At 38.3% G+C, this 22,661-nt stretch overlaps 2 protein-coding genes and 1 pseudogene across 2 annotated transcripts in view; all 3 read left to right on the forward strand.

The window, feature by feature from the left end:
- MBTPS2 (membrane bound transcription factor peptidase, site 2) overlaps positions 1-22,661 on the forward strand; it is a 40,719-nt gene that overhangs the window by 12,106 nt on the left and 5,952 nt on the right. The window contains exons 4-7 of the mRNA XM_054581140.1: positions 5,903-6,006; positions 7,687-7,814; positions 14,802-14,920; positions 15,824-16,004. Of these exons, the coding sequence (XP_054437115.1) occupies positions 5,903-6,006; positions 7,687-7,814; positions 14,802-14,920; positions 15,824-16,004 (532 nt within the window). The remainder of the gene's footprint in view (positions 1-5,902; positions 6,007-7,686; positions 7,815-14,801; positions 14,921-15,823; positions 16,005-22,661) is intronic.
- On the forward strand, positions 9,855-11,156 carry YY2 (YY2 transcription factor). Its single transcript, XM_054581141.1, has 2 exons — positions 9,855-9,959; positions 10,092-11,156. Exons 1-2 carry the CDS (start codon positions 9,855-9,857, stop codon positions 11,154-11,156), a joined length of 1,170 nt encoding a protein of 389 aa, XP_054437116.1.
- On the forward strand, positions 16,392-17,767 carry LOC129076940 (thioredoxin domain-containing protein 5-like; annotated as a pseudogene).

Consider the following 22,661-nt stretch of genomic DNA (forward strand, 5'->3'; position numbering starts at 1 on the left):
CTTTTAACTCATCTCTTTGTGGCTTCTGCTATAGGCTGGGTCACTAAGAGAAAATTTAGAAGTCATTTGAAGAGAATGATAAAGAATCTCTCCTATGGTAATAGCTCTTTCTTAGAGGTTAGAAGGATCCTCCAAGTGAGGCCTCAGAAGAGATGATTCATTTCTTCAGCAAACATTTAATGAGTGTACTCTGTGTATTGGCCCTGTGTTGAGTCCTTGTACAATGAAATCCAGTTCCAGCAATCATGGAGTTTTTAGTCTAGAGGGAAAGCTGCTGTGATAGGGCTGCAGTTGGACTGAGCATAAGGTGCTGTGGGAACAGAGAGAAGGTGTGCTGAGATTGATCCTGGCACTGGGGAGAAAGTAGCAGAGCACATCAAGGGAAGGGTGAAGAGAATCTGCGTAGCCTGGGAAAGGAAGATGGCAGCGGAGCATCCCTCCAATAGACAGAACCATGTAAAACGGAAAGGCAAAGGAAATAATAGCATAATAAAACTTAGTTAATATACTGTGCCCATTTTATTTTATTCTTACAACGGTCTGGAGGTAAGATTGACAAATGAGAAAACCAAGACAAAGAGCTGTTCAGTCACTTGCCTGTGGTCACAGCTAGTAAATGGGGGAGGGGGGGTCCGTCACTCATCCACCACTGACCTCAGAGCCATTGTGCTCTACTCCCTTAAGACCAATAATTCTTCAAGCAACTATAAAGTAGTGTAACTTTGGCCCATGTCTAGGAGGTATATGGTGGAAAGTATATGGTACAGGAGATAAGATGGTAGATATAGGTAAGGTCTGCATTATGAAGGGTCATTCTAAGAAGTTCTGATTTTACCTGCAGATAACAGGTCTGTGTGTACAAAATGAACCAGAGTAGGGTTACATTTAAGATGGGGAGACTGTTTGAGAGGTTGTAATAATTCACTTTAGAAGTGATAAAAGATTGAAACTAAATTAGTGAATTTAACAGGGTAAGAATAAACAGGGTAAATTCAAGGGACCTTTTGGAGTGGAGTTCTCAGGCCCTGGCGATTAATTGAGTGTGAGGCTGGAGGAAGAAGGAAGAGTTTAGGATAACTCTCAGGCTATTCAATTAGTTATTGTTTGCTAAGGAAAAGGATAGTAGAGACAGAAGCAGATTTGGAGGAATTATGATCAGTGTCCTGTATGCCCGCTGGGATTAGAATGGCAAAGCGTTGTGCAAAGAGGAAATTATTTCTTAATTTTGCTTCTCACTTTATTCATAGAGCTCACAAAAATACTGACTCTGTTCGTAGAGTCATGCTTCAGAACCATCAAGTAGTCAGCTACCCTCTGTAGTCCTCTGTGCGTATTTATGTATACATTGAAGAATGTCATTATTGCCCTGGCCATTGTGACTCAGTTGGTTGGAACGTCGTCCCATGGATGGAAAGGTCATGGATTTGATTTCCAGTCAGGGCACATAGCCAGGTTGCAGGTGCAATCCCTATTCTGGGTGTGTATGAGAAGGCAACCAATCAATGGTTTTTTTTTTTCCTCTCTCTCTCCTCTCCTTCCCTCTCTCTAAAAGCAATGGGAAAAAAATGTCCTCAAGTGAGGATGAAAAAAAAGAAGAAGAATGTTATTATCTCCTGACCTTGATATGAGCTCTGGTAGCTTGGAGAACGTACTTTCTATTTACTCTATAATTCCCTACAGTCTGATTCAGTATTAATTCCCGAAAACCTTGGCACTCTGTTGTTGAGAGATTAGTATTTTGGTACATCTAATACCCTGTGTGATCATATCCAAGACAGATGGGTAGTCGCATACTGTTGCCAGCAAATAAGACCTACCATCTGTCAGTATAGTCACATGTTCAAGCCCTTACCTTATCTAATTATTACATCTGTAAAATAATAAAGAGAAAGAACCAATGTCCTCTTGCAGAAATTTTCAACCTTTTTCATCCCATGGCACGCATAAACTATTAAAATTCTGCAGCACGTCAAAAAATATATTTTTTTGCCGATCTGACAAAAAAAAGTGTAATTTTGATTGATTTACAAGGGAAATCGTAATAATTACCTACCCTTTTTGCTCCGAAGTGACTTTTTAAAAAATCAGGTGCTTATATTATACTTAAATATAAGGATTTCTGGTACCAAGAATTAACCAGTTGGATGCATCCTTATTTTGCAACATGGCCAATAAAATGCAAATCTATTTTGTGACTATATATTTATGATTCAAGACAGGGCATTCACACTAGATGGCTATTGTTGTATTGGCTATTGTCACTTTTCATTTGACAATCTGAGGGAAAAGAGATCAGTGCCCCTGAATATATATAGTCAGGTATTGCGTGTCTTAAAATTTCTTGCGGAACACCCGTTGAAAATCACCATCCTGTTGGATCAGGCCTGTTGATTTATTTGACATAAAGGTAAAGTAACTAGGATACTTTGTGATATAGAGGGAATGTATGAGAATTAATCTTAAGTGCATAACTTTAGAGAGGGGTCAGAGAAAAGGAAACCCCTAATCTGAACAGAAAGATGCCTAGCCACATGGGAATGGAGCAGGTATGTTGAAAAAGATACACTGATGTTTTTGAAAAGAGCTGCTTAGTCGACTGTGGGTAAAGAGAACTTTACATAGTAAGCATCAAAAACGTGTCCCAGATATAGGGAAAAAATGGTATTAATCGAGCTCTTTTCCCTAACATTATTGTTATAAAGAATTGGAAACAATCAATATGCTGTTTGTAAGTGGTTAAATTACGGGATTGTCATTCAGTGAAATATTATGTCTAGATTAAAAATGATTATGAAAACTAGGGAAAGGGCACTTGGAATTACAAATGAATTTAGAAAGCTGTCCAACCAGCATGGTTTGAATCTCCTCTTCAGTTACTAACAAGGGCTTAAAAGTGAAATTCCTCTGTTGTGCACAAAAATAAATTCCAATAGAATTAAAGTTAAAACATGGAATCATAAAAGACCTTCAAAGAAAGAAAAACAGATTTCTGTTTATATGAACACAGAATGAGGAAGCTGTAAGCCCTGGCTGGTGTGGCTCAGTGGATTGAGCACCGGCTTGCAAACCAAAGGGTCACCAGTTTGATTCCCAATCAAGGCACATGCCTGGGTTGCAAGCCAGGTCCCCAGTGGAAGTGCACGCTAGAGGCAACCACACATTAATGTTTCTCTCCCTCTCTTTCTCCCTCCCTTCCCCTCTAGAAATAAACAAATGAAATCTTTTTTTTTTAAAAAGGAAGGCATAAGCATAAAACTAATGGCAGAAACCATGAATAGTGGTAGAATTGACTTAAAATTTTTATGTATCAAAAAAACTAAGCAAAATAAAGTAAAAAGACAAAAAAACTTGGAAATATATCTGTGACATGTATTACAGAGGACTGATAATTGATATTTGGAGTGATCGTACAGATTGATAAGAAAAATATGGACACTCTAGGAGAAAAAAATAGGCAAGTCAGGAGTAGGCTACTCTCAAAGAACCTATCAGTGGTCTAAAGTAGGGGGAAAGTTCAGCTTTAATAATGATCAAAGAAATATAAATCAAATAATGGGATTCTTTTATTTCTCTCAAATTGCAGATTTGAATAAAACAAGCTTTCCCGAGGCTATGGGAAGTGTCTATTGTTAGAGAGCAGTTTGATGTATATGAAAGTCCTTTAATCTTGATGTAATAATAGCATTTCTTACCCTCTCTGTGAGGCATGTTAAATATTGGACAAGGATTATCACTTGTAATCCCCAAAATTACCCTTTTATATGAATGTGATTGTTTCCATTTTAATGATGAGGAAATTAAAGTGTTGGAGTAATAATCGAACTTCCTCCAGGTCACTTAACTAGTTAATGATGGAGCCAGAATGTCAAACTCAAGTGATATTTCTCTGGAGCCTGAATCAACCATGCTTGTCCAAGAATTTATCCCCCCAAAGTATTTATATGAGTCCAAACATGTTTATTATAGTATATCAGAGCAGGAACTTTTAAAACAATTAAATGCCCATCAGTCTATTCCATGGAGTACAATGCAGCTATTAAAAACATGTTGATTTCAAGTTTTGGCAAGAATATTGTTCAGTGCCAAAAAGAAATGAGCTAACAAGCCATGAGAATACATGGAGATAACTTAAATGCATGTCCTAAAAGGCAAAATACTATATATTCCCTCAATATGACATTTTGGAAAAGGCAAAACTATAGAGACAGTAAAAAGTACAGTCATTGCCAGATGTTAAGGTGGAGGGAATGTCTAAATAGGCAGAGCACAGAAGATTTTTAGGGTGGTGAAACTACTCTGTATGATATTGTAATAATGGATACATGTCATATATTTGCCCAAACCCACAATGCCAACAGTGAGCCTTAAGGTAAAATAGAAACTTTGGGTGATTGTAATATGTCAATGTAAGTTCATCAGTTATAACAAATTTAAAAAAAAAAAAGTTGAATCAGAAAACATTCATGGGAAAATATTTGTGAAAGTACTAAGCAAAAGAGTCAGATTTCAAAACCATATTCATAATAAAAGCATATTTTTTAAAGTATTTTATTTATTTTTTTTCAGGGAGTGGGGAAGGGAGGGAGAAAGTGAGGGAGAGAAACAGCAATGTGTGGTTGCCTCTTGCACATCCCGCACTGGGAACCTGGCCCACAACCCAGGCATGTTCCCTGACTGGGAATCGAACCAGTGACCCTTCGGATCGCAGGCTGGAACTCAATCCACTGAGCCACACCAGCCAGGGCAAAAGCATAATTTGTAAAAATATGTCTACATGAAAAGAATAGAAGGACATGCATTAAAACATTGAGAATTTTTTGTGTGTGTATGTTTTGGGAGCAAGATTATAGGCTTCTATTTTTCTTTGAGTTTTCAAGTTTTCCTGCTTTAAACATATTTTATAACTAATTTAAAACAATAATAACAGAAAGATGGAATTTTCTCCAGAAGGATACCTTTAGGGTCTCAACTCCTAGACTGTGAGAAATAGATGCTCAGTTATTTAAACAGTATTTATGCCTGGGGTGCCCCACTTAGCCTAATTTATAGACTCTCCTTAACAGATGACATAACTTGTAGTGATTGCTTACCTTACAAGCAGATTCTTAGGTATCTAAAAACAACTTACCACACAGCCCTTAAATAGCAAACTTCTCTTGTGTATGCAATGATGTATACCTATACACAGCATCTTAGGAACATGTGATTACAAGACAGCTCTTGGTTCTTCACAGGTTCTTAATATGTATGTATGTTCCAAATGCACCTTCTGCATTAAATTTCAATTTTAATACAATATTTATGTACCACTTTGCTGCTACCAATGTACTGGACAAACTGATGAGATCGAAGAAATGGAGGGCATGATGCTCCCACACTATCAAGGTGCTTTGTTACACTACTTTTAATTGACTCTCATATAACTTGAGAATACTAAAGGGAAATTCATTGATGGGGTTGGGGATAGTCTATATTACTCGCATAAGTACTTGGAACCTTGCAATAACAATATAGAGGAAGGACTAGGAATTGTAACAAGAATTCCCAAATCAGGTTTCCAGCTGACTCCTTCAGTGTCACTTCACATTCCCTGGTCCTTGGTGCTTTGCTAGGCTCTCTAATTCTTTCCCATGGTGAAGATTTCAGGAAGCTAAAATTTCAGCTTTTTAACCTGGTGTTTCCTGTTCTCTTTAGATTGGTGGTGTGCTTAGTTCAAAAACTGCCTTAAAAAACTGACCAGTGTTTTACTTTTATTATGATAGAAATGAAAAAGTAAACCATTGATATTCACATTTCTTTTAGTTTATAGAACTTTTGGCTTGGAAGTTTAAGCTTTAATACAGAGTGAACATCATGTTCTCCTGGTGCCCAAGTGTGTATTTATCATTGTGTCTATGAACAGGTTCCTGGTATAAATTTACCCGTCAACCAACTGACCTATTTCTTCGCTGCAGTCCTCATTAGTGGTGTTGTACATGAAATTGGACATGGGATAGCAGCTATTAGGTAATGGTACTTACCATTTTTTCTCTATTATATGCAAAGCAGCTTTCATTTAGGAAGTTTTATTACCAAAACCTTCTACATTTGATATTCTTCTTTCTGTGGATATTACAGAGTATATATCCTTCATTGTTATTTTGAGGTACCTTCTCTTTCGCAGAGAAGATTTACATATTGATGAATATGTTCAATTAACCATGTGCATACTGTATTTATAATCTGGGCCTTTCTATCTTTTTTCCTCTGCCAGCATGGTTATATCCTCATGGTGCTTAAGATTTTCATCAAATCCTGAAGCTTAATCTTTCTGTTCATCATTGGGGCAGAATGATAACCTCTGCACTGCCTCCTTAGTACTTTCTTTGGCTTATTAGCTGAAATATTTTGCTGCCTCTATTTATGGCCTCTGCTAGATAGAGTAAGAACACTGAAAGCTCTGGGTTTGTTAACAAATAGAGCCTATTTAGACACCCAAGAGAAAGAAGATAAGGGAGGGTGAGACTTGGAACTCTCTTCAAGTATTATGCCCTCTTCCTGTTGTAACTACCCGAATGTCTCATAATTATACCTGATCATTTTAAAGGCTCCTAAACCTGTAAAATCATGATGGGGGAGAAGGTGAGTCACAACTCCCCTTCACTCCCACTGATAATTATTGCCATAAGGAACACACATACTGATGGGAATTTTTTATCCTTTCAGTGTGTGGACCAGATAAAAGGTTTTAGATGAGAAGATTTAATCACTTACTACTTTCCAGTTGCTTATGAGCAAGAGTCTGTATAGACTGGCAATAAACCTTCATCTTGACACAGCATATACTGTTACACAGGTGTGCCATGTGGTTTAAGTGGGTGGCTACTTTTTAAAAAAATCTTTTTCACCTTTGCTTCCACATTTTTAGCATTGCAGCCCTTAGGGTTTTACATATAAAAGCATTGTTAGTAACAATTTAATGATTCATAATATAATGTGGGTAATTTTTTAATAAAATCACAACTGCCAAGAAAAAGTGAATTTTACGGTCATCTGATATACTTAGTACTAAGTGATAGCACAATATATTAAGATGATAATTTATTTTGGAGTAACTATTCAGTCTTATGAGGATATTAAGTATAATTCCATTTTTAGAGAATGAATCAATAAATAGTTCTAAGGACAGTCTGAGCATTATGCATTTTTTTATTGCACTGAGTTTAACATTAATTCAAGAGGAATGTACTTAGATAAATTTCCACCTTTATTTATAATAGCTAGGACAAATATAAATATTTAGATAATTTACTTGAATTATATTTCTACTGTGACCTTGGAAAATAATTCAGAGTAAATCATAAATATGCTTTTCATTTAGTTTCTTATAGAAATAGTAAACTTTTCTTAATTTAAGGTTATTTGTTCAGCATATTGGCTTCTAAAAACTTTGAAGTTGTAAGTCTATTTCAGAATGCCCTGTTTGATAAAATGTAACTTCACAGATGACCAAATCTGTACATTATAGTAAAACTATGAGAGAGAGAGAGATATATAGATGGATAGGTAAACTTTTTGACTGTCCAGAGATACTTGATTTTTAAGCAAGAATTTGAAGTTCTGTGGGAAGTTTTAAGATTATATACATTATTAATTTGACAAATGCAATACAAGTAGTAAATTCCTTTTTATTATGTGATTTCTTAGGGAACAAGTTCGATTTAATGGCTTTGGAATTTTTCTCTTCATTATTTATCCTGGAGCATTTGTTGATCTGTTCACCACTCATTTGCAACTTATATCACCAGTCCAGCAGCTAAGGATATTTTGTGCAGGTAACAGACTTAAATTTTTTTTATTCATTTATGTGTTGTTAGTTGTTTTGTGGAAAGTACTTACATCACAAATGAAAATATCTCATATTATGGTTGATAATGTCAGTTTATAAGAATCTCAGTCAAAAGTAGTAGAGCAAAATAATTTACATTCCAGTTTCTTCTTGAAAAACAACTAAAACCAACATGATTTTTAAAAGATTAAAGTAAAATGAGCAGAACTTACCATGTTAATAGAAAACATGACTAAAGCATTAAGTGAGACAAAGGGGCACTTAATCATATGGAATATATTCCACGATGAAAATGTAATCACTGTGAATCTTACTGTAGTGAGTGACAAACCATCAAAACAAAAATGGAAAAAGCACAAAGAAAACAACAGGTGTCATAGAGGAGACTCATATCTCTCACACATGGCACATAGGTACAAAAACGTTCAGATCATTGAGGCTCCTAATAAGGTAAAAATAAATATGTCAAATTCTATATCAGAATTTCTTTTCAAATGCTCATGAGACAAAAATTGTCCAATTTCATTCAAAACCATAATTGCAGTATATTTAAAGATGATGATGAAATAATGTGTAAAGTTTGGCTTAAAGGAAAATTTACTGCCTTAGGCAGTTTTTATGAAATAGGAAATGAAAGTATCAGGCATTCAACTGAAGGAGTGAAGAAACTGTAAAATAGTTGAGAAATGATGTAATTAGTAAGGATATAGGGAGAAAATAAGAAATTGGAAAAAAGAAAAACACAACTGTTAAATCTAAGAGTTATTTGAAGAAAAAAATATTAAACAATGGGAGAAAGCTTCAATAGACAGAATCAGCAGTCAGATTGGGGAATGACAGCTGATACAAAGAAACTTAATTATAAAAGTGTTCTTTGTTCATCTCTGCAAAAATTTTTCAAAACCCCAAATTATTATTTTTTAAAAAAAACCCAGCCTAAATAAATCCTAGAGGAGATAGAAAAATATATGTGTACATGAACTAATTGCAATAGAAATTAAGAAAGTTCTCCTCAAAGTTTCATAGGTGGAATTCTTTCAGATGTTTAAGGAAAATACTTTATTTTTTAATTCCAATTTAGGATAAACTTTCCAGGTTGCATAGAGTAGGAAACTAAGTTTGTTTGTTTTTTAAGCCAATATAACAGAGATATATCTTTTAAAACAAACACACACACACATACACACACACACACACACACACACACCCCACCCCCACCCCCACCCCCACATACATGATGTAAAGAAACAAAGCAAGGTTGATTCAACATTAGGTAGTCTATTTGAATGTGGGTAAACATTATTAACCATGGTGGGGGGGGGGATCCTCATCTCAGCAGATATTGAAACAGATATTTAACAAAATCCAACATCTATTAATAGCCAAAAACCAAAAATCCTTAGTAAAAGTAGAAATAGCTTGGATACTTCCTAATGGTATAACACTTAGAAGCATTCCTATTAAAGGACAAGGCAAGCAATTCCACTATCAGCTATCACTGATACTATTAAATGGCCTGTAAATGTGGGTCAGTGCAATTAAATAAGAGAGAAATTAAAAAGTATAAATATTAGAAAGGACTCCCTCCCCAGATACTGTTATACACCTCGCCGGGGGGCGGGGGGGTAGTTGTGGATAAAATCAACAGAAATGAAATGTAGAAAAATTAAGTAAGGAGCCTGGTTATCGAATCAATATTCAAAAAAGCAACAGCTTAGCTGGTGGGCAGAGAGAAGAGGCGGGAAGGGTAGTACTCGAAAGTGTACCTTGGCTTTGAGCGGGTATGTGCGCATGCGCCAGGTACCAGGTTGTCAGGAAGCGCATGCGTTGGGTGCCGGGCTGTCCAGAATCCTCTGCGTGGAACTCCTCCACTGCTAGCGCGTGCACGGTTGCCTAGCATTAGCGCGTCTCTCCAGAGCTCGAACTTTCTTCCGGAGCTGGCGCTCTTTTTCTCAGTCTTTCTTTTCCGCAACCTTCCGATACCACGCTCTGCCCAGTAGTGAAAGCTTCTTCAGAGCCTTCAACTATGGCCTCAAACAACATTATCTACATCACCACAGAAAACTCGGAGATACCTACCGAGTTTGTGGAGTTGCACCAGATCCACCTGGAGGCCATCCCTTTGGAATCTGTCTCTCTGGACTCTATCTCTGTGGAGACTCTCCCTGTGGAGATTGTTCCTGTGGAGAATATCCCTGTAGAGACCACCCCTGCGGAGACTATCACTTTGGGGACTGTTCCTGTGGAGACTATCTCTGTGGAGCCAGTGGCGATAGAAACCATTGCATATGAGGATATTGGTGGCAGTTGGGTCCACAGTGTCCACGCCAACCCACCTCTGGTTGCACTGCAGCCACTCTTTATTAGCCAAGACCAAGGGGACCATGGCGAGGAAATGGTCGTGCTACAAACCCAGGAGGAGGTGGTGGGCTACTGCGAGTCAGGCAACCTGTCGGGTAACAACTTCCAGGAGCAGCAAATGGGCGTCCAGGTCGAGGACGAAGACGTCTGCTTCCAGCAGGCTCTCGCTTCTCTTGAAGCCTCCGCGTCATCATCGACCTGGAGACACAGCAAGAAGCGCAGCCGCAACAAGAAGCGCAGCCACAAGCGCAGCGACAAGCCCAGCAACGCACCGAGCGACATGCCCAGCAGCGGTAAGCAGAGCTCCACCAGCAGCGCGGCTGCGGCGGGGGCGGCGGGCGGCTGCAGGAAGTGGGAGCAGAAGGAGGTGCTGATCAAAACCCTGGAGGGCCAGTTCTCGGTCACCATGTGGTCCCCACGTGATGAAGGAGACCAGGAGACTGAAGGACCGGTTGAGGAGGACTCACCTCCTGATTATTCAGAGTACCTGACGGGAAAAAAACTTCCTCCTGAAGGAATACCGGGTATCGACCTATCAGATCCCAAACAGCTGGCAGAATTTACTAAAACGAGGCCCAAAAAACCCAAAGATGATGTTCCAAGAACAGTAGCTTGCCTTTATACAGGCTGCGGAAAGATGTTCAAGGATATCAGTGCTATGAGAAAGCATCTGAACACCCACGGTCCGAGAGCCCACGTATGTGCAGAGTGTGGCAAAGGCTTTGTTGAAAGTTCGAAACTAAAACGGCATCAACTGGTGCATTCTGGAGAGAAGCCCTTTCAGTGCACGTTTGAAGGCTGCGGGAAATGCTTTTCCCTGGATTTCAATTTGCGTACACATGTACGAATCCATACCGGCGACAAGCCCTACGTGTGCCCCTTCGAAGGTTGTGATAGGAAGTTTGCTCAGTCTACTAACCTGAAATCTCATATCTTCACGCATGCTAAGAACAAAGATAGTCAGTGAAAAGGAGAGAAGACCCTTTTATGATTCCTGCTTAGCTAAGGGTCATGTTTTGATAAATTAGTAAAAAATAAAAATAAAAAGTTACAAAATTACATTGTTAAAATGTCATGTTTTGATAGAGTAGTAAAAAGTGAAAAAAGGTTTAAAGAATGTCTATATAAGGTTACATTGTTAAGATGTTTTATCTTGTTCTATAATATTATTTGAAAACTGGTGTTTTTTAAGTTTGATCCCAACAGGAGGGTAATTCATGAACCTCACATCAAAGGACTTTTTTGTGCAGCTATGCTAAAAATGGGACTTTTCAGATTCAAGTTCACCTCTTTACAAATGTTTAAAGTTCTGTATTTTCCAAATCTTTATGTTTTTACTTTTAGGACTATGTTTAATATTTAATTATATGTGTGGGGTTTTTTTGAAGGTTGATAACTTTGCTGTAGATTTTAAGAAAACAGTTTACATGCATACATATTTTTCCATTTTTAAAAAAGTTTTGTTTGATATCTTACTTTTGGTTGTATTCTTTGCTATTACCACATTTTGCATAGCTATCTTTTAGCTGCATTGAATTATATATGTAGCATTGAATATTAGATGTGATTTAATAGTATTAGTCACTTTAAACCTATCTTAGTTATTTTATTTCCCCCAAACACTGTCAAGTAATATTATTTAATTTTTTTGCCCCTTTAGTTAGAGAGTGGTGCTCAATTGTACTTTTTTATATATTGACTTTTTAACACTTGATATGTGTGCCTTATATAATAGAGAGGACAAAAATAATACCTGTTCTTAAAAAATAAAATAAATTTGCCTATATAAATACTATAGCTAGAAAATAGAGAAAAAGGGAGGAGGCTGTCACTGGCATCTGGGGAGTAGAAGCCAAAGATGCTGCAATGCATGCGTCAGTCCTCCACAACAATGATTATCTGCCCCAAAATGCCAATGGAGAGAAAGTCTGCTGTGGGTAATATAAAAGTTGTAGTGGATTTCTTTGATGTACTTATTAATAGACAAGAGGTTGTTTAAATAAAGGAAATGTGTGTTTTCAATCACCCTGGTTGCTTCTTAGCCATCATGGGCAAATGGGGAATCTATAGGGGGTGGTCTAGTACCAGTTGCATCCCTGTCAATACATAGGAGGTTGCCCAGAGAGTGGAGGAATCACTGCTGCTGTGTGCTCCCATGACTGTTGTTTGGATGGGAGAGTTAGTGAAAATGCAAGCATCTAGGCAGTCCTGGTGGACTGTTTCATCCTGACAGGGACGGGAGAAGCTGAATTTTAGACATGGTAATAGTGACAAATCTAATCAGTGAAGATAGATCATTTTGTGGAATGGTGTTGGGGCCAGCAACTTGGTGGGGGCGGGGGGTGGAGTGGCAGGGTTTTGAACACACCAAAATTTAAAATTCTGAATAGACAAGACTATAAACCAAGCCAAACAACACACTGGAGGAAATAATTAAATAACTCTTATAAAAGACCAAATTCCTCAATGTGTGTGTGTGTATATATATATTGCAAATAACAATATATGCAAACCAGTAAAACAAAACAAAAAACAACCTAGTCAAAAATGTGAACAGGAAAGGGAGATAAGTAGTTCCAAAAGAAAATAGAAATAGCTTTTCAATAGAAATAAACATAAAAATTGTGCAGGCTCACTCATAATTAAAGAAATAGAAATTAAGACATTTTACTTTTCACCTAGCAGGTGGCAAAGAAATTATGGTAGCATCCAGAGTTGTTTAGAAAGAAGGTGGGGAAATATGCCAATTATGAGAACATAAATTAATATAAACTCATTGGAGGTCAATTTTAATGCACATATTTTTTGACACAACAATTCCATGTATGTGCGATATTCCATACCCTCACAGATGCATATGTAATTAGATGCATAACAATATGAGCAAAGCCATTTGTTGCACCATTCTATGAAAAAGTTAAAACAGCCTGAATGATCATTAGTAGGGAAACTTTTAAGTCAATATGTTTTTTTAAAAAATGGGCTACTCTGTAGTGGATATAAGAAATGGGATGAATGTGCAGAAAAGGGAAAAGTCCAAAATAGATAAATGAAAAAGCAAAATACAGTTTTTGATAGTTTGATACATTTGCTGTTTTTAAAAACTGTTACAGAACAGAAAAGATTGTTTATCTATATGTCCTGGACTGGACTTGCTCTGGATATTTTTGGAATTTAACAACTTAAAACACTCAAAAAGGGGAAGGGAGACACCTTATAATGTGAATATGGTATGTGCAGCATGTATTAGCTAAGTATCTGGCTGCTGTAATGGCTAAAAGTAACAGGCTTACATTCTCATAAATGTAAGTAGCTCAGTGCTGATAAGATAATTTTATGATTTGGGGGACTCAGGCCCTTTCTGTCTTGTTAGCTCTACTATTCCCAACATGCAGCTTCTATCTTGTGGACTCAGATTTAGCTCCCTCATTCCAGCCAGTAGGACAGGAAAATTCCCATCACTTCCACTCACATGCTCTTGTTCAAAACAGTCATGTGACCATACTCAGCTTCCTGAGAGTCTGGGAAATGTCTTTATGTTACATTTCTATCACTATAGAACATTGATTCTCAATCACTGATGCTGTCACCCTCCTGGGAATGTATGGAATGTGTGGAGTGGGAGCCATTCTTTGGTTGTCTGACAGGAGAGCACTAATGGTATTTAATGGATGGAGAGCCAGGAATGCTAAATATCCTGTAATGTAAGGGACAGACTTCCACAGCTAAGAACCACACTGCTCAGAGTGCCAGTAGTGCCCCTACTCTTCCCCGTGACAAAAACTAGTAGAAGAAGGGAAGGATAGGTATGGAGGGAGGGGTTCTATAGTGGTGTGCTGGTGTATGTTTTAACACCTGACTCTGAAGGCGAGGGTGGGGAGCTCTGATATGTAGCATTTGCTGATTTCCGTCTTGTAAATATGCGGTCCCACGATGGCCACAAGGTGCAAACCTGAAGTCCCTGAAAGAGGAACTGGGAAGGAATGCACGCAGTTGGCTGTGGCAAGCTGGTAGAAGCAGGCTCCAGCACACCACGCTGTATATATAATGGAGGTGGTTATAGTCTGTGACATGATGTTAGATACATACCCTATTGACCCATCAGTAATATTCTCCATTAACAGTTTAATTCTTAAAACAGTCTCTTTTTTCAAATACTATTTGGATTTCCATACCCCAAGAATGTTTATTTCGGCAAGAATGTTTATTTCATCTTAGCTTTTATTTGAATAGCTCTGGTATTCCTTTCAAAGATCACAAGTATGTTTATATTAATTATGTATATATTTTCTGAAAAGAAGGTATAGTAAATAGAAGATACTAATTTTATTTGTGATCTATATATCAGGTATATATAATAGAATATAGATTTTATTGGTGTTAAATCATAGTACCCTGTGGTATTAACATGCTTATTTTACATTGTAATATCTGAAATGAAAAAGGCCTGTAACTGCACATCCGTCTGCTGTACAAATAAGTAGATCTATGTGCCTCACAGCTTCTTCTGATTACTTTCCTAATTTATCAGAATGCCCAGATGTTCTGAGGTCCAACTACCTATGTCATTACTGCCCTGGTTGAACTTATTCTTTTGCTTTCCTCTTTTCAGGTATCTGGCATAATTTCGTCCTTGCACTCCTGGGTATTTTAGCTCTTGTCCTCCTCCCTGTGATTCTCCTACCCTTTTACTACACTGGAGTTGGGGTGCTTATCACTGAAGTTGCTGAGGTAAATGATGGATTACTTAGGCATTCCTTTACTAGATTTTGTGATGTAACACTTAGCATTTTATGTCGAGAACTTTTATTCAAGTTCTCATAAGACAGAATGCTCAGTTTCTCATGAAGAAATTATTGGCAGTCCTTTCAAATCAAACAAATGGTTTTGTGAAACACGGTCTGTTTAAAAATACTAAAAGTTGTTTCTGTTCTTAGGTACAAAAATAGTATCTAGATTTTCTACTTATAGTTTATTGATAAAATGCATCATTTACTTTTACTGTTTATTTTTATAACTCTGCTTCTGAGTCAAATATCTTAACTCATAAGAAGTAAGAAAGATGAAACCTAGGCTAGCCAGCCAGAACATTTCATGGGAGCTTATGTCTTCAGCTCTGTATTTCACTCCCTTAGTCAATAACTACTGAGATGGCATCAAGTCTCCTTTTGAGACTTGGGGAAGAGAAAAATTACCTCTGTAAGCAAGTGGCTCGCGCATTCATTGTGCTGACAGTATCATCTGCATATTTGGGACTGTATCTAGATAAGGGCTTGCCTTACAGTTTTACCCACTGAGGATATAGGTAATTGAAGGCCTCCTGATAACTACTTTCACAAGAAATTTAATAGCAGTTTATTTTAAAAAGCTGTCATTTTAATCTCAACAGTTGGCAAGTAGGTGTTTGTTTTTTTCAGTTGCAAAAAATTCAAAATCTTGGAGAAATAGTATAAGTAACTGTAATTGTTGGGCTTTATTTTAACTTCCTAAGATTATACATTTTATATTCAAAGCTGGATTATTTTCTGCATTATTCAAAATAATCTTCTTAACTCAGTGTCTTTAATTATTTGCTCAAATTAATCATAGCTTGTTTACACACATTATCTGATTTGTTTTTGCCCTCTTTCCAAGGACTCACCTGCAGTCGGACCCAGAGGCCTTTTTGTGGGAGACCTTGTTACCCATCTGCAGGATTGTCCTGTTACTAATGTACAAGATTGGAATGAATGTCTAGATACCATTGCCTATGAACCCCAAATTGGTTATTGCATAAGCGCATCAACTTTACAGCAGTTAAGCTTCCCAGTTAGAGGTGTGTATATTTCCCTCAGTATAATATAATGCTTCAAGCAGCAGTACTTTGCCATTCACCAATCTTAGGTTATGTCTGTAGATTTATTTTGCTCTAATTTCTTTAAAACAAATCAGAAAAGTAATAATAGGTCCAAACTAGTAAACATTCTTGGTAAATTGGGTACTAATATGTATGTTACCTTTATTATATGTTGTTATGGAACTTCTAACTTTATAACATCATATTTGAGTTTTGAGGCTCTAGTATCTAATTATTTATGCATTCAAAAAAAAACACTTGTGTACTCTGCTGGGGCAAGGGGCAGGCACCACGAAGGAGACTGGCTTCCACAGCGAGAAGGTGCCAGTCACGCCTCCGTGCCCTGCACCCCGGACGCTTCTTCCCAAAGTTGCCCTAGCCTCTGACCCCCAGCGTGCAGCTGCTCCCACCGTTTGTTTGGCCATGGCAGTGGAGGGTGCTGGAGTGCCACAGGCTAGAAGCCGGGCACGGCAGCGGTGGCAGCAAATGGGCCTAAGGCAGGGTAGGGCAGTACTTGCACACCAGGCACCTATACACAGCTGACATGTTCATGCACCGGATCTAGAGGGCTGCACACTCGCTATGTTCTGTGTGCCCTGGTGTGGGCACTGCCAATGGCTGCAACCTGCTTGGAACGATCTGGGAGACAAGTAGGGCAGCATGGAAGATGCCAAAGTCTGTGTGGTTAAAGTGAACTACGCAGCCAACTCAGGCATGTGCACCTCCCAGGGGGTGCAAAGATACCCCACCTTGAAGTTTTTCAAGCCTAGCCAAGAAGTTGTGAAGTACCAAGGTCCCTGGGACTTCCAGACACTGGAAAACTGGATGCTGCAGACACTGAATGAAGAATCCGTCACACCAGAGTCAGACGTAGAACTACCCGGAGCCTCTGAGCTCAAGCAGGAGCAGTATGAGCTTTCAACAAGCAACTCTGAGCTGCAGGTTGCCTAAGGTAACCACTTTATCAAGCTCTTTGCTCCATGGTGTGGTCACTGCAAAGCTCTGGCTCCGACCGCAGAGCAGCTGGCTCTAGGCTGTGAACATTCCGAAACTGTCAAGATTGGCAAGGTTAACTGTACGCAGCACTGTGGACTCTGTTCAGGAAACTGGGTTCATGGCTTTCCTGCTCTTCTCTGGTTCTGCGATGGTAAGAAGATTAACCAGTACAAGGCACAGTGGGATCTGGACCCACTGAGAGAATGTGTGGAATCATAGCCCCAGAATTCGGTCGGGGGGGCCCCAGAGACCATCCAGCCCCGAGGCCCCGGTGCTGGCTGCCGAGCCCGAGGCCAACAAGGGCACTGTGTTGGCACTCGCAGAAAATAATTTTGTTAACATCATTGCAGAAGGAATAACCTTCGTGAAGTTTTATGCTCCATGATATGGTCATTGTAAGATTCTGGCTCCTATCTGAGAAGAACTCTTCTAAAAAGGAATTCCCTGGTTTGGCAGAGGTCAGGACCCCTGAAGTAGACTGTACTGCCAAACAGAGGTGGGCAAAAATAGGCTTACAGTTATAAGTACGTGAAGCAGTTTATTCTTTTAATTATTATTAATTATATTATTTTTCCATGTGAACAACTGTTAACCTACTTTTGCCCTCCCCTGTATTTGCAGCAGGTAGGAGGGTGTCTATCTCCCATTGTTACTTTTCTGCAGAGGAAAAAAGTCAGCACAGCAGAAGCAGAGACCTTGAATTGTTGTACCACTTTGTTATGTGCCGGGCGAAATAAGAGCTATGAAAATTCAGGTGCAAGTTGCCTCTCCTGCCTAGCCTTCTGGACCCAGTGTTAAGGAGCTAGGTCGTGCAGCTGTTGCTGAGTTTCAGTGGTGGTTATTCAGAAGGGTGAATGTCCTAAGCTTGGGGTATCTTGTGTGTGTTTTTTAAGCCAACACACTACAGATTATTAAGTTTCTTTAAGTACACATGTAACTCATGATCCCTTTGCAAACTATTTTCAGTGGCAATCTATCATCCCCTTTAACCTTTTCTTGATGAAATATAAATGGTTTCCTTTGAGACTAAAATAGAATTGAAGAAAATCAAATTGCTGGACTATTTTTGGCTCCTGAGTGATAGTAGTGAAAGCATCATGCAAAGCATAGTGTTTGATCTGCCCACAAGTTATGGAAAGGTGGCCATGTGGCAGTATTGATGTTCCTCTGATGTGAAGGTCACAATTGACTTACTAATAATGTGATTGGTCTGTAGCTTGGAGCAGATTTAAAAACAAAAACCCCACACCTCTGGAGGATACCTTCATGGCCACTTGCTGGATTTTGTTTCTGTTAATATGTCTCTCATTGCAAGAGGTTTGCCAAAATGAAAGTGGTACTTTGACATGTGCCCACTTAACACTTACGCCATAATCTTAAGTGTGTGTCTGTATTTGTTAAATCAGTTATTATTGTTCAAGGGATACTTCTGTTTGTTTCTCATAGGTGAAAGATTTCATTAGTTCTCTTTGAAAGATTTCATTAGTTATGCTAACATTAAGTCAGAGTCCATGTGAAGATTTTTGAGATTCAAAATCTATGTTTGAGTCCATATTTAAGATTTGATGTCTCCCACAGGCCTTTTCCTGACTGTTACATTAACTCAGAAAGATTCTGGTTATATCTGCCATCTGGGGCAAGAGGACTAGATGAGCTTTTCCAGGTCCGGGTATCTGGGACCAGGGGAACTTTGCAACCTCGCTTCAGGGCCCTAACTAGAAGCAGTTTCAGTTCTGCTTCCCCTTAGTCCTTTTAAAGGCTCATTGCACACCCTCTGCCTTTGCAGAGGTTGACCCTCTGCTGTAGGAAGAGTGGGATTAACTTGACCTAAAAACCAAAGAATGAAGTAGGCAGGGCTGAGTCAGAGCTGAAATAAGTCGCACTACCATCAGTGCCATCCTGGTTAGTAAACATTTTTACTATCGCCCTTAGACATAAGCAACCATAGGACCAGGCTCCCGTAAGATAGGTACATGTATGTTCTTTGCCATCAATTTGTTTACACTTTGATACTTTCTAAATAAACTTTTTAAAAAATTGGTTAAGTCAGATTTTTAAGCTCAACCATAACCAATTAAATTCCAGTAATTAAATATCCCTGTGCTAGATGGATGATGGCATGTTCAAAGCTATTTGGGGTCATTATTTTATGCGGCAGATATTCAGTAGAAGTAGTTTTGGCTTCCGAAAATACCCCCTGAAGTCAGATCTATTGTTCCATGTAGCACAGGTGGCAGGGTGAAGCAAGATTATTCTCAGGAGCTGCCAAATTTATTTTGATTTCTTTCAGCTCTAAAAAATCAGTCTCCCAACTCTTTATATAAAATTATGGAGTCCCAAATTGTTGAAAGTGTTGGAAAATACAAATTATGCTCATAGACTATATCTTTTAGTCAGGAAATGCCCTGGATACTTGTCCGCATTTTCAGATTAGGAAATATGATTAATGATCAAGAATAACCTTACTGAAGTGCTGTGTGCAACACTGGTAAAGTAGTAAGAAGTGGTTTTTAAAGTTATTTTTTAAATGTAAATTTTGTTTGTATAACCATTTTTAAGAACTTTTTTATTATAACAAAATTTTCAGACATACATAAAAGTCAAGAGAGTCATACAAAAAATTGACGCATGCATCCTTCTTCCAGCTTCAGCAATTACCAACATTTTGCCAATTTTTTTTTCATTTAATCACTTCACTTTTGGGGGGCATATTTAAAGTACACCCCAGGCATCCTGTCATTTCATCCATAAACTTCAGCATGTCTTTAACAGATGGTGACTTTTTAAACATGACCACAGTACTGTTATCAAACCTAACAAAATTAACAATAATTCCGAATGTCCAGTTGGTTTTCCCTGTTATATTTTTTCCCAGGGCTTATTTCAGTTGAGTGATATGTCTTTTATGTCTCTTTTAACTTGTAACAATTCTTCCTGGCTTTTTCTTTATATCATTTGTGTGTTGAAGAAAACTGAGTCATTTGTTTTGTTGGATTTGCTATATTCTGGATTTGTCTACTTATATCTTATCCTTGTGATATCATTAATGTATTCAGATGTTCCCCATATTTCTTATAAACAGTGATAGTGATTAGGTCTACAGGCTTGATCCAGGGTCTGTTTTGGGGGATGGCAAAAATACTCCTGGGTAGCACTCAGTACTCCTATCACGTCACATCAGGAGGCAGTGTCCGCTTGTCTCCTTTGTGGCAATGTCGATTAAGTAGGCTCACCTGATTTTTTGAAGGTTGAAATATTTGTAAATTTTTCCTCTTCCCCAGAGCCACTTCCCATCTTCCAAAACTTTTCACTTGGCAGAAGATTGGTGTGGAACCCACAATGTGCTCCTAAGAGAAATATTTTATTATTTCTTCTTAACATGACCAAGTAGAATTCTAAAAGAAAATATTTTCTAGACCTCTAACTTTCCTTAAATTGATATACAAATCACAAGTTTACTTCTCACACAATAACAAGATATTTAACTTTTTATTGGAAAATTCTGTGTGTCATTAGATACTTAATCTTGTCGGGACAGCCACAGCCACTGCCACGGCTTTATGTTTGGGTTGGAAAAATCACTGTAGGAGGAAGCCACTACCCAGAGGTTGAAAATTGGTGGTAGCCTAGAGGCCAAATCCAGCCTTGGCAGATGTATTTGGTTTGGCTTGCACTGTATTTTTTAAATTTTTAAGTGGCTGCTAATATTGAAAATTCAAGAGGGTTCAAATGAAGGTCCAGATTTCTGATTTCTCTTGAAATAAAATGGGTGAACTGTCAAATCTGGGCCCCAAATTGAGTAGCCTGACTGCTAACCCCTTAGAATAGGGTATATGTTTTCTAATTCATCACAGTCTCCACTACTTTCTGCTTTTTCACACACTGTCCACTTCATTTATTTTGGTATTTGCTTGGCCCCTTTAAGTATTTGTGTTACCACATACTGTATCAACAGTAATACCAAATTCTTGAGTTTCTATATTGTATACAATCCTCCAAGAAAAGTTAGTGACCAAATATCAGATGTAATTTTATTTATTTTTTGAGAAAGGAGAAGGGAGAGAGAAAGAGAGGGAGAGAAACATAGACTGGTCGCCTTACGTACACACCCCGACTGGGAACCAAATCCATAATCTAGGCATGTGCCCTGACCAGGAATGGAACTGGTGACCTTTTGATTTGCGGGACAACGCTCAGCCAACTGAGCCACACCAGCCAGGGCATGATAAAATTTTTTTAAAATAATTACTAATACAAAGGCAAGTGATATAGAACATCATTGAGGTGTTCAATGCATATCGAATTACCCAGCGGGGGGGCGGGTGCAAGAGGCAACCACACATTGATGTTTCTCTCCGTCCCTTTCTCTAAAAATAAATAAATAAAATCTAAAATAAAATAAAATTCTAAACAACTTTTTACCTTATACTTTATCATAGGGCTGATGAGTGACTGTAGGCACGGGTTCGACAGTGACATTACGTGTTCAGTTTTCTTTCATATTTTAAATATGATCTGTCACCCAAAATTTAAATATCTATTCAGTTATGCTAAGAAAACAAAACTACCCATACAGCCAACCATTGCAGAGGAGAATTTAATGCATTGATTAGTTTGCTTTACCTGTTTTGCTTTATGTTGTCCTAGGAGAGTGAGCAACAGTGGCTAGGGAACATCAAAGCATCTTCCTTAAATAACTTAGTTTTGTTTTTTGGGTTTTTTTAAGAGCAGATAAATACAAAGTGCTTATAAAATCACATTGCATGTTAGCTAACAGGTTCATGCTAGTGTTCCTGAAGACACTCTTGTAATAGAAAAGCTTTTTCTTTTTTGTACTGGAAAACATACTCTTTCTTTCGTAGTACTGTAGTAACTTTGTTCTTGAGTCTGTCTTCCTCAGAACATCTGAGTATGGTAGTATGAATACAAGATTCTAAATTGTATAACTGGTCCTTGCCATACAGCAGTTTATGCTTTACAAGTTTGATTTGCTGAATGCAGGAAACCTTCCAAAATAAAGACATGGAAATCATTTTTTGTGCCATCTGATGCAGTGATTTAGCTTCCCTCATCTACCCCAGATATCAGTGAAGCAGTCTGCCAAAGACCTGTAAAAAAATAAAATAATACTGGGAATGAACAGTTGATTCTGTTGTCTTCCAAAAATGCCAACTGGATGATTGGTATGCAGGCAAATGTGTGCACATCTGTGGGGTCAAGTTGGGCTGCCCTGGTGTAGGGAGGAAAGCCCCGAGGTGAGCCTGGAGGTGAGATAGGTGTTTGATATAATCGGGATTTCCTTAGGGATGAGAGTCTCTCGGGTATCCTTTGGCCCACTCTGTTCGCTAACACCAGAGCACAGGAATTCAGTAATGGTATTAGATCAGTGGCATTAGGGCGGCTAAGAGGGGCTCATTAAATACTTGTACTTGACCAGCTGGAGTTACTACAAAACCCACTGAGATGCTGGAGCTCCAGCTTTATGGGTGGGTAAGCTTATATGAAGACAGCTAACCTAGGGTAAGTGCCGCTTCTTGATTTCCAATTGAACATATATCTTTTTGTAATGTAAAATCAAAGTACAATGAGTAGCTATCAAGCTGACCTCTGAATTATCCAGTTCTTTCTAAATTCATAGGC

Source organism: Pteronotus mesoamericanus, unplaced genomic scaffold (genome assembly GCF_021234165.1).
Source record: "Pteronotus mesoamericanus isolate MK-2021 breed Mesoamerican mustached bat unplaced genomic scaffold, CSHL_Meso_final contig_65, whole genome shotgun sequence".
Classification (NCBI taxonomy): Eukaryota; Metazoa; Chordata; class Mammalia; order Chiroptera; family Mormoopidae; genus Pteronotus; species Pteronotus mesoamericanus.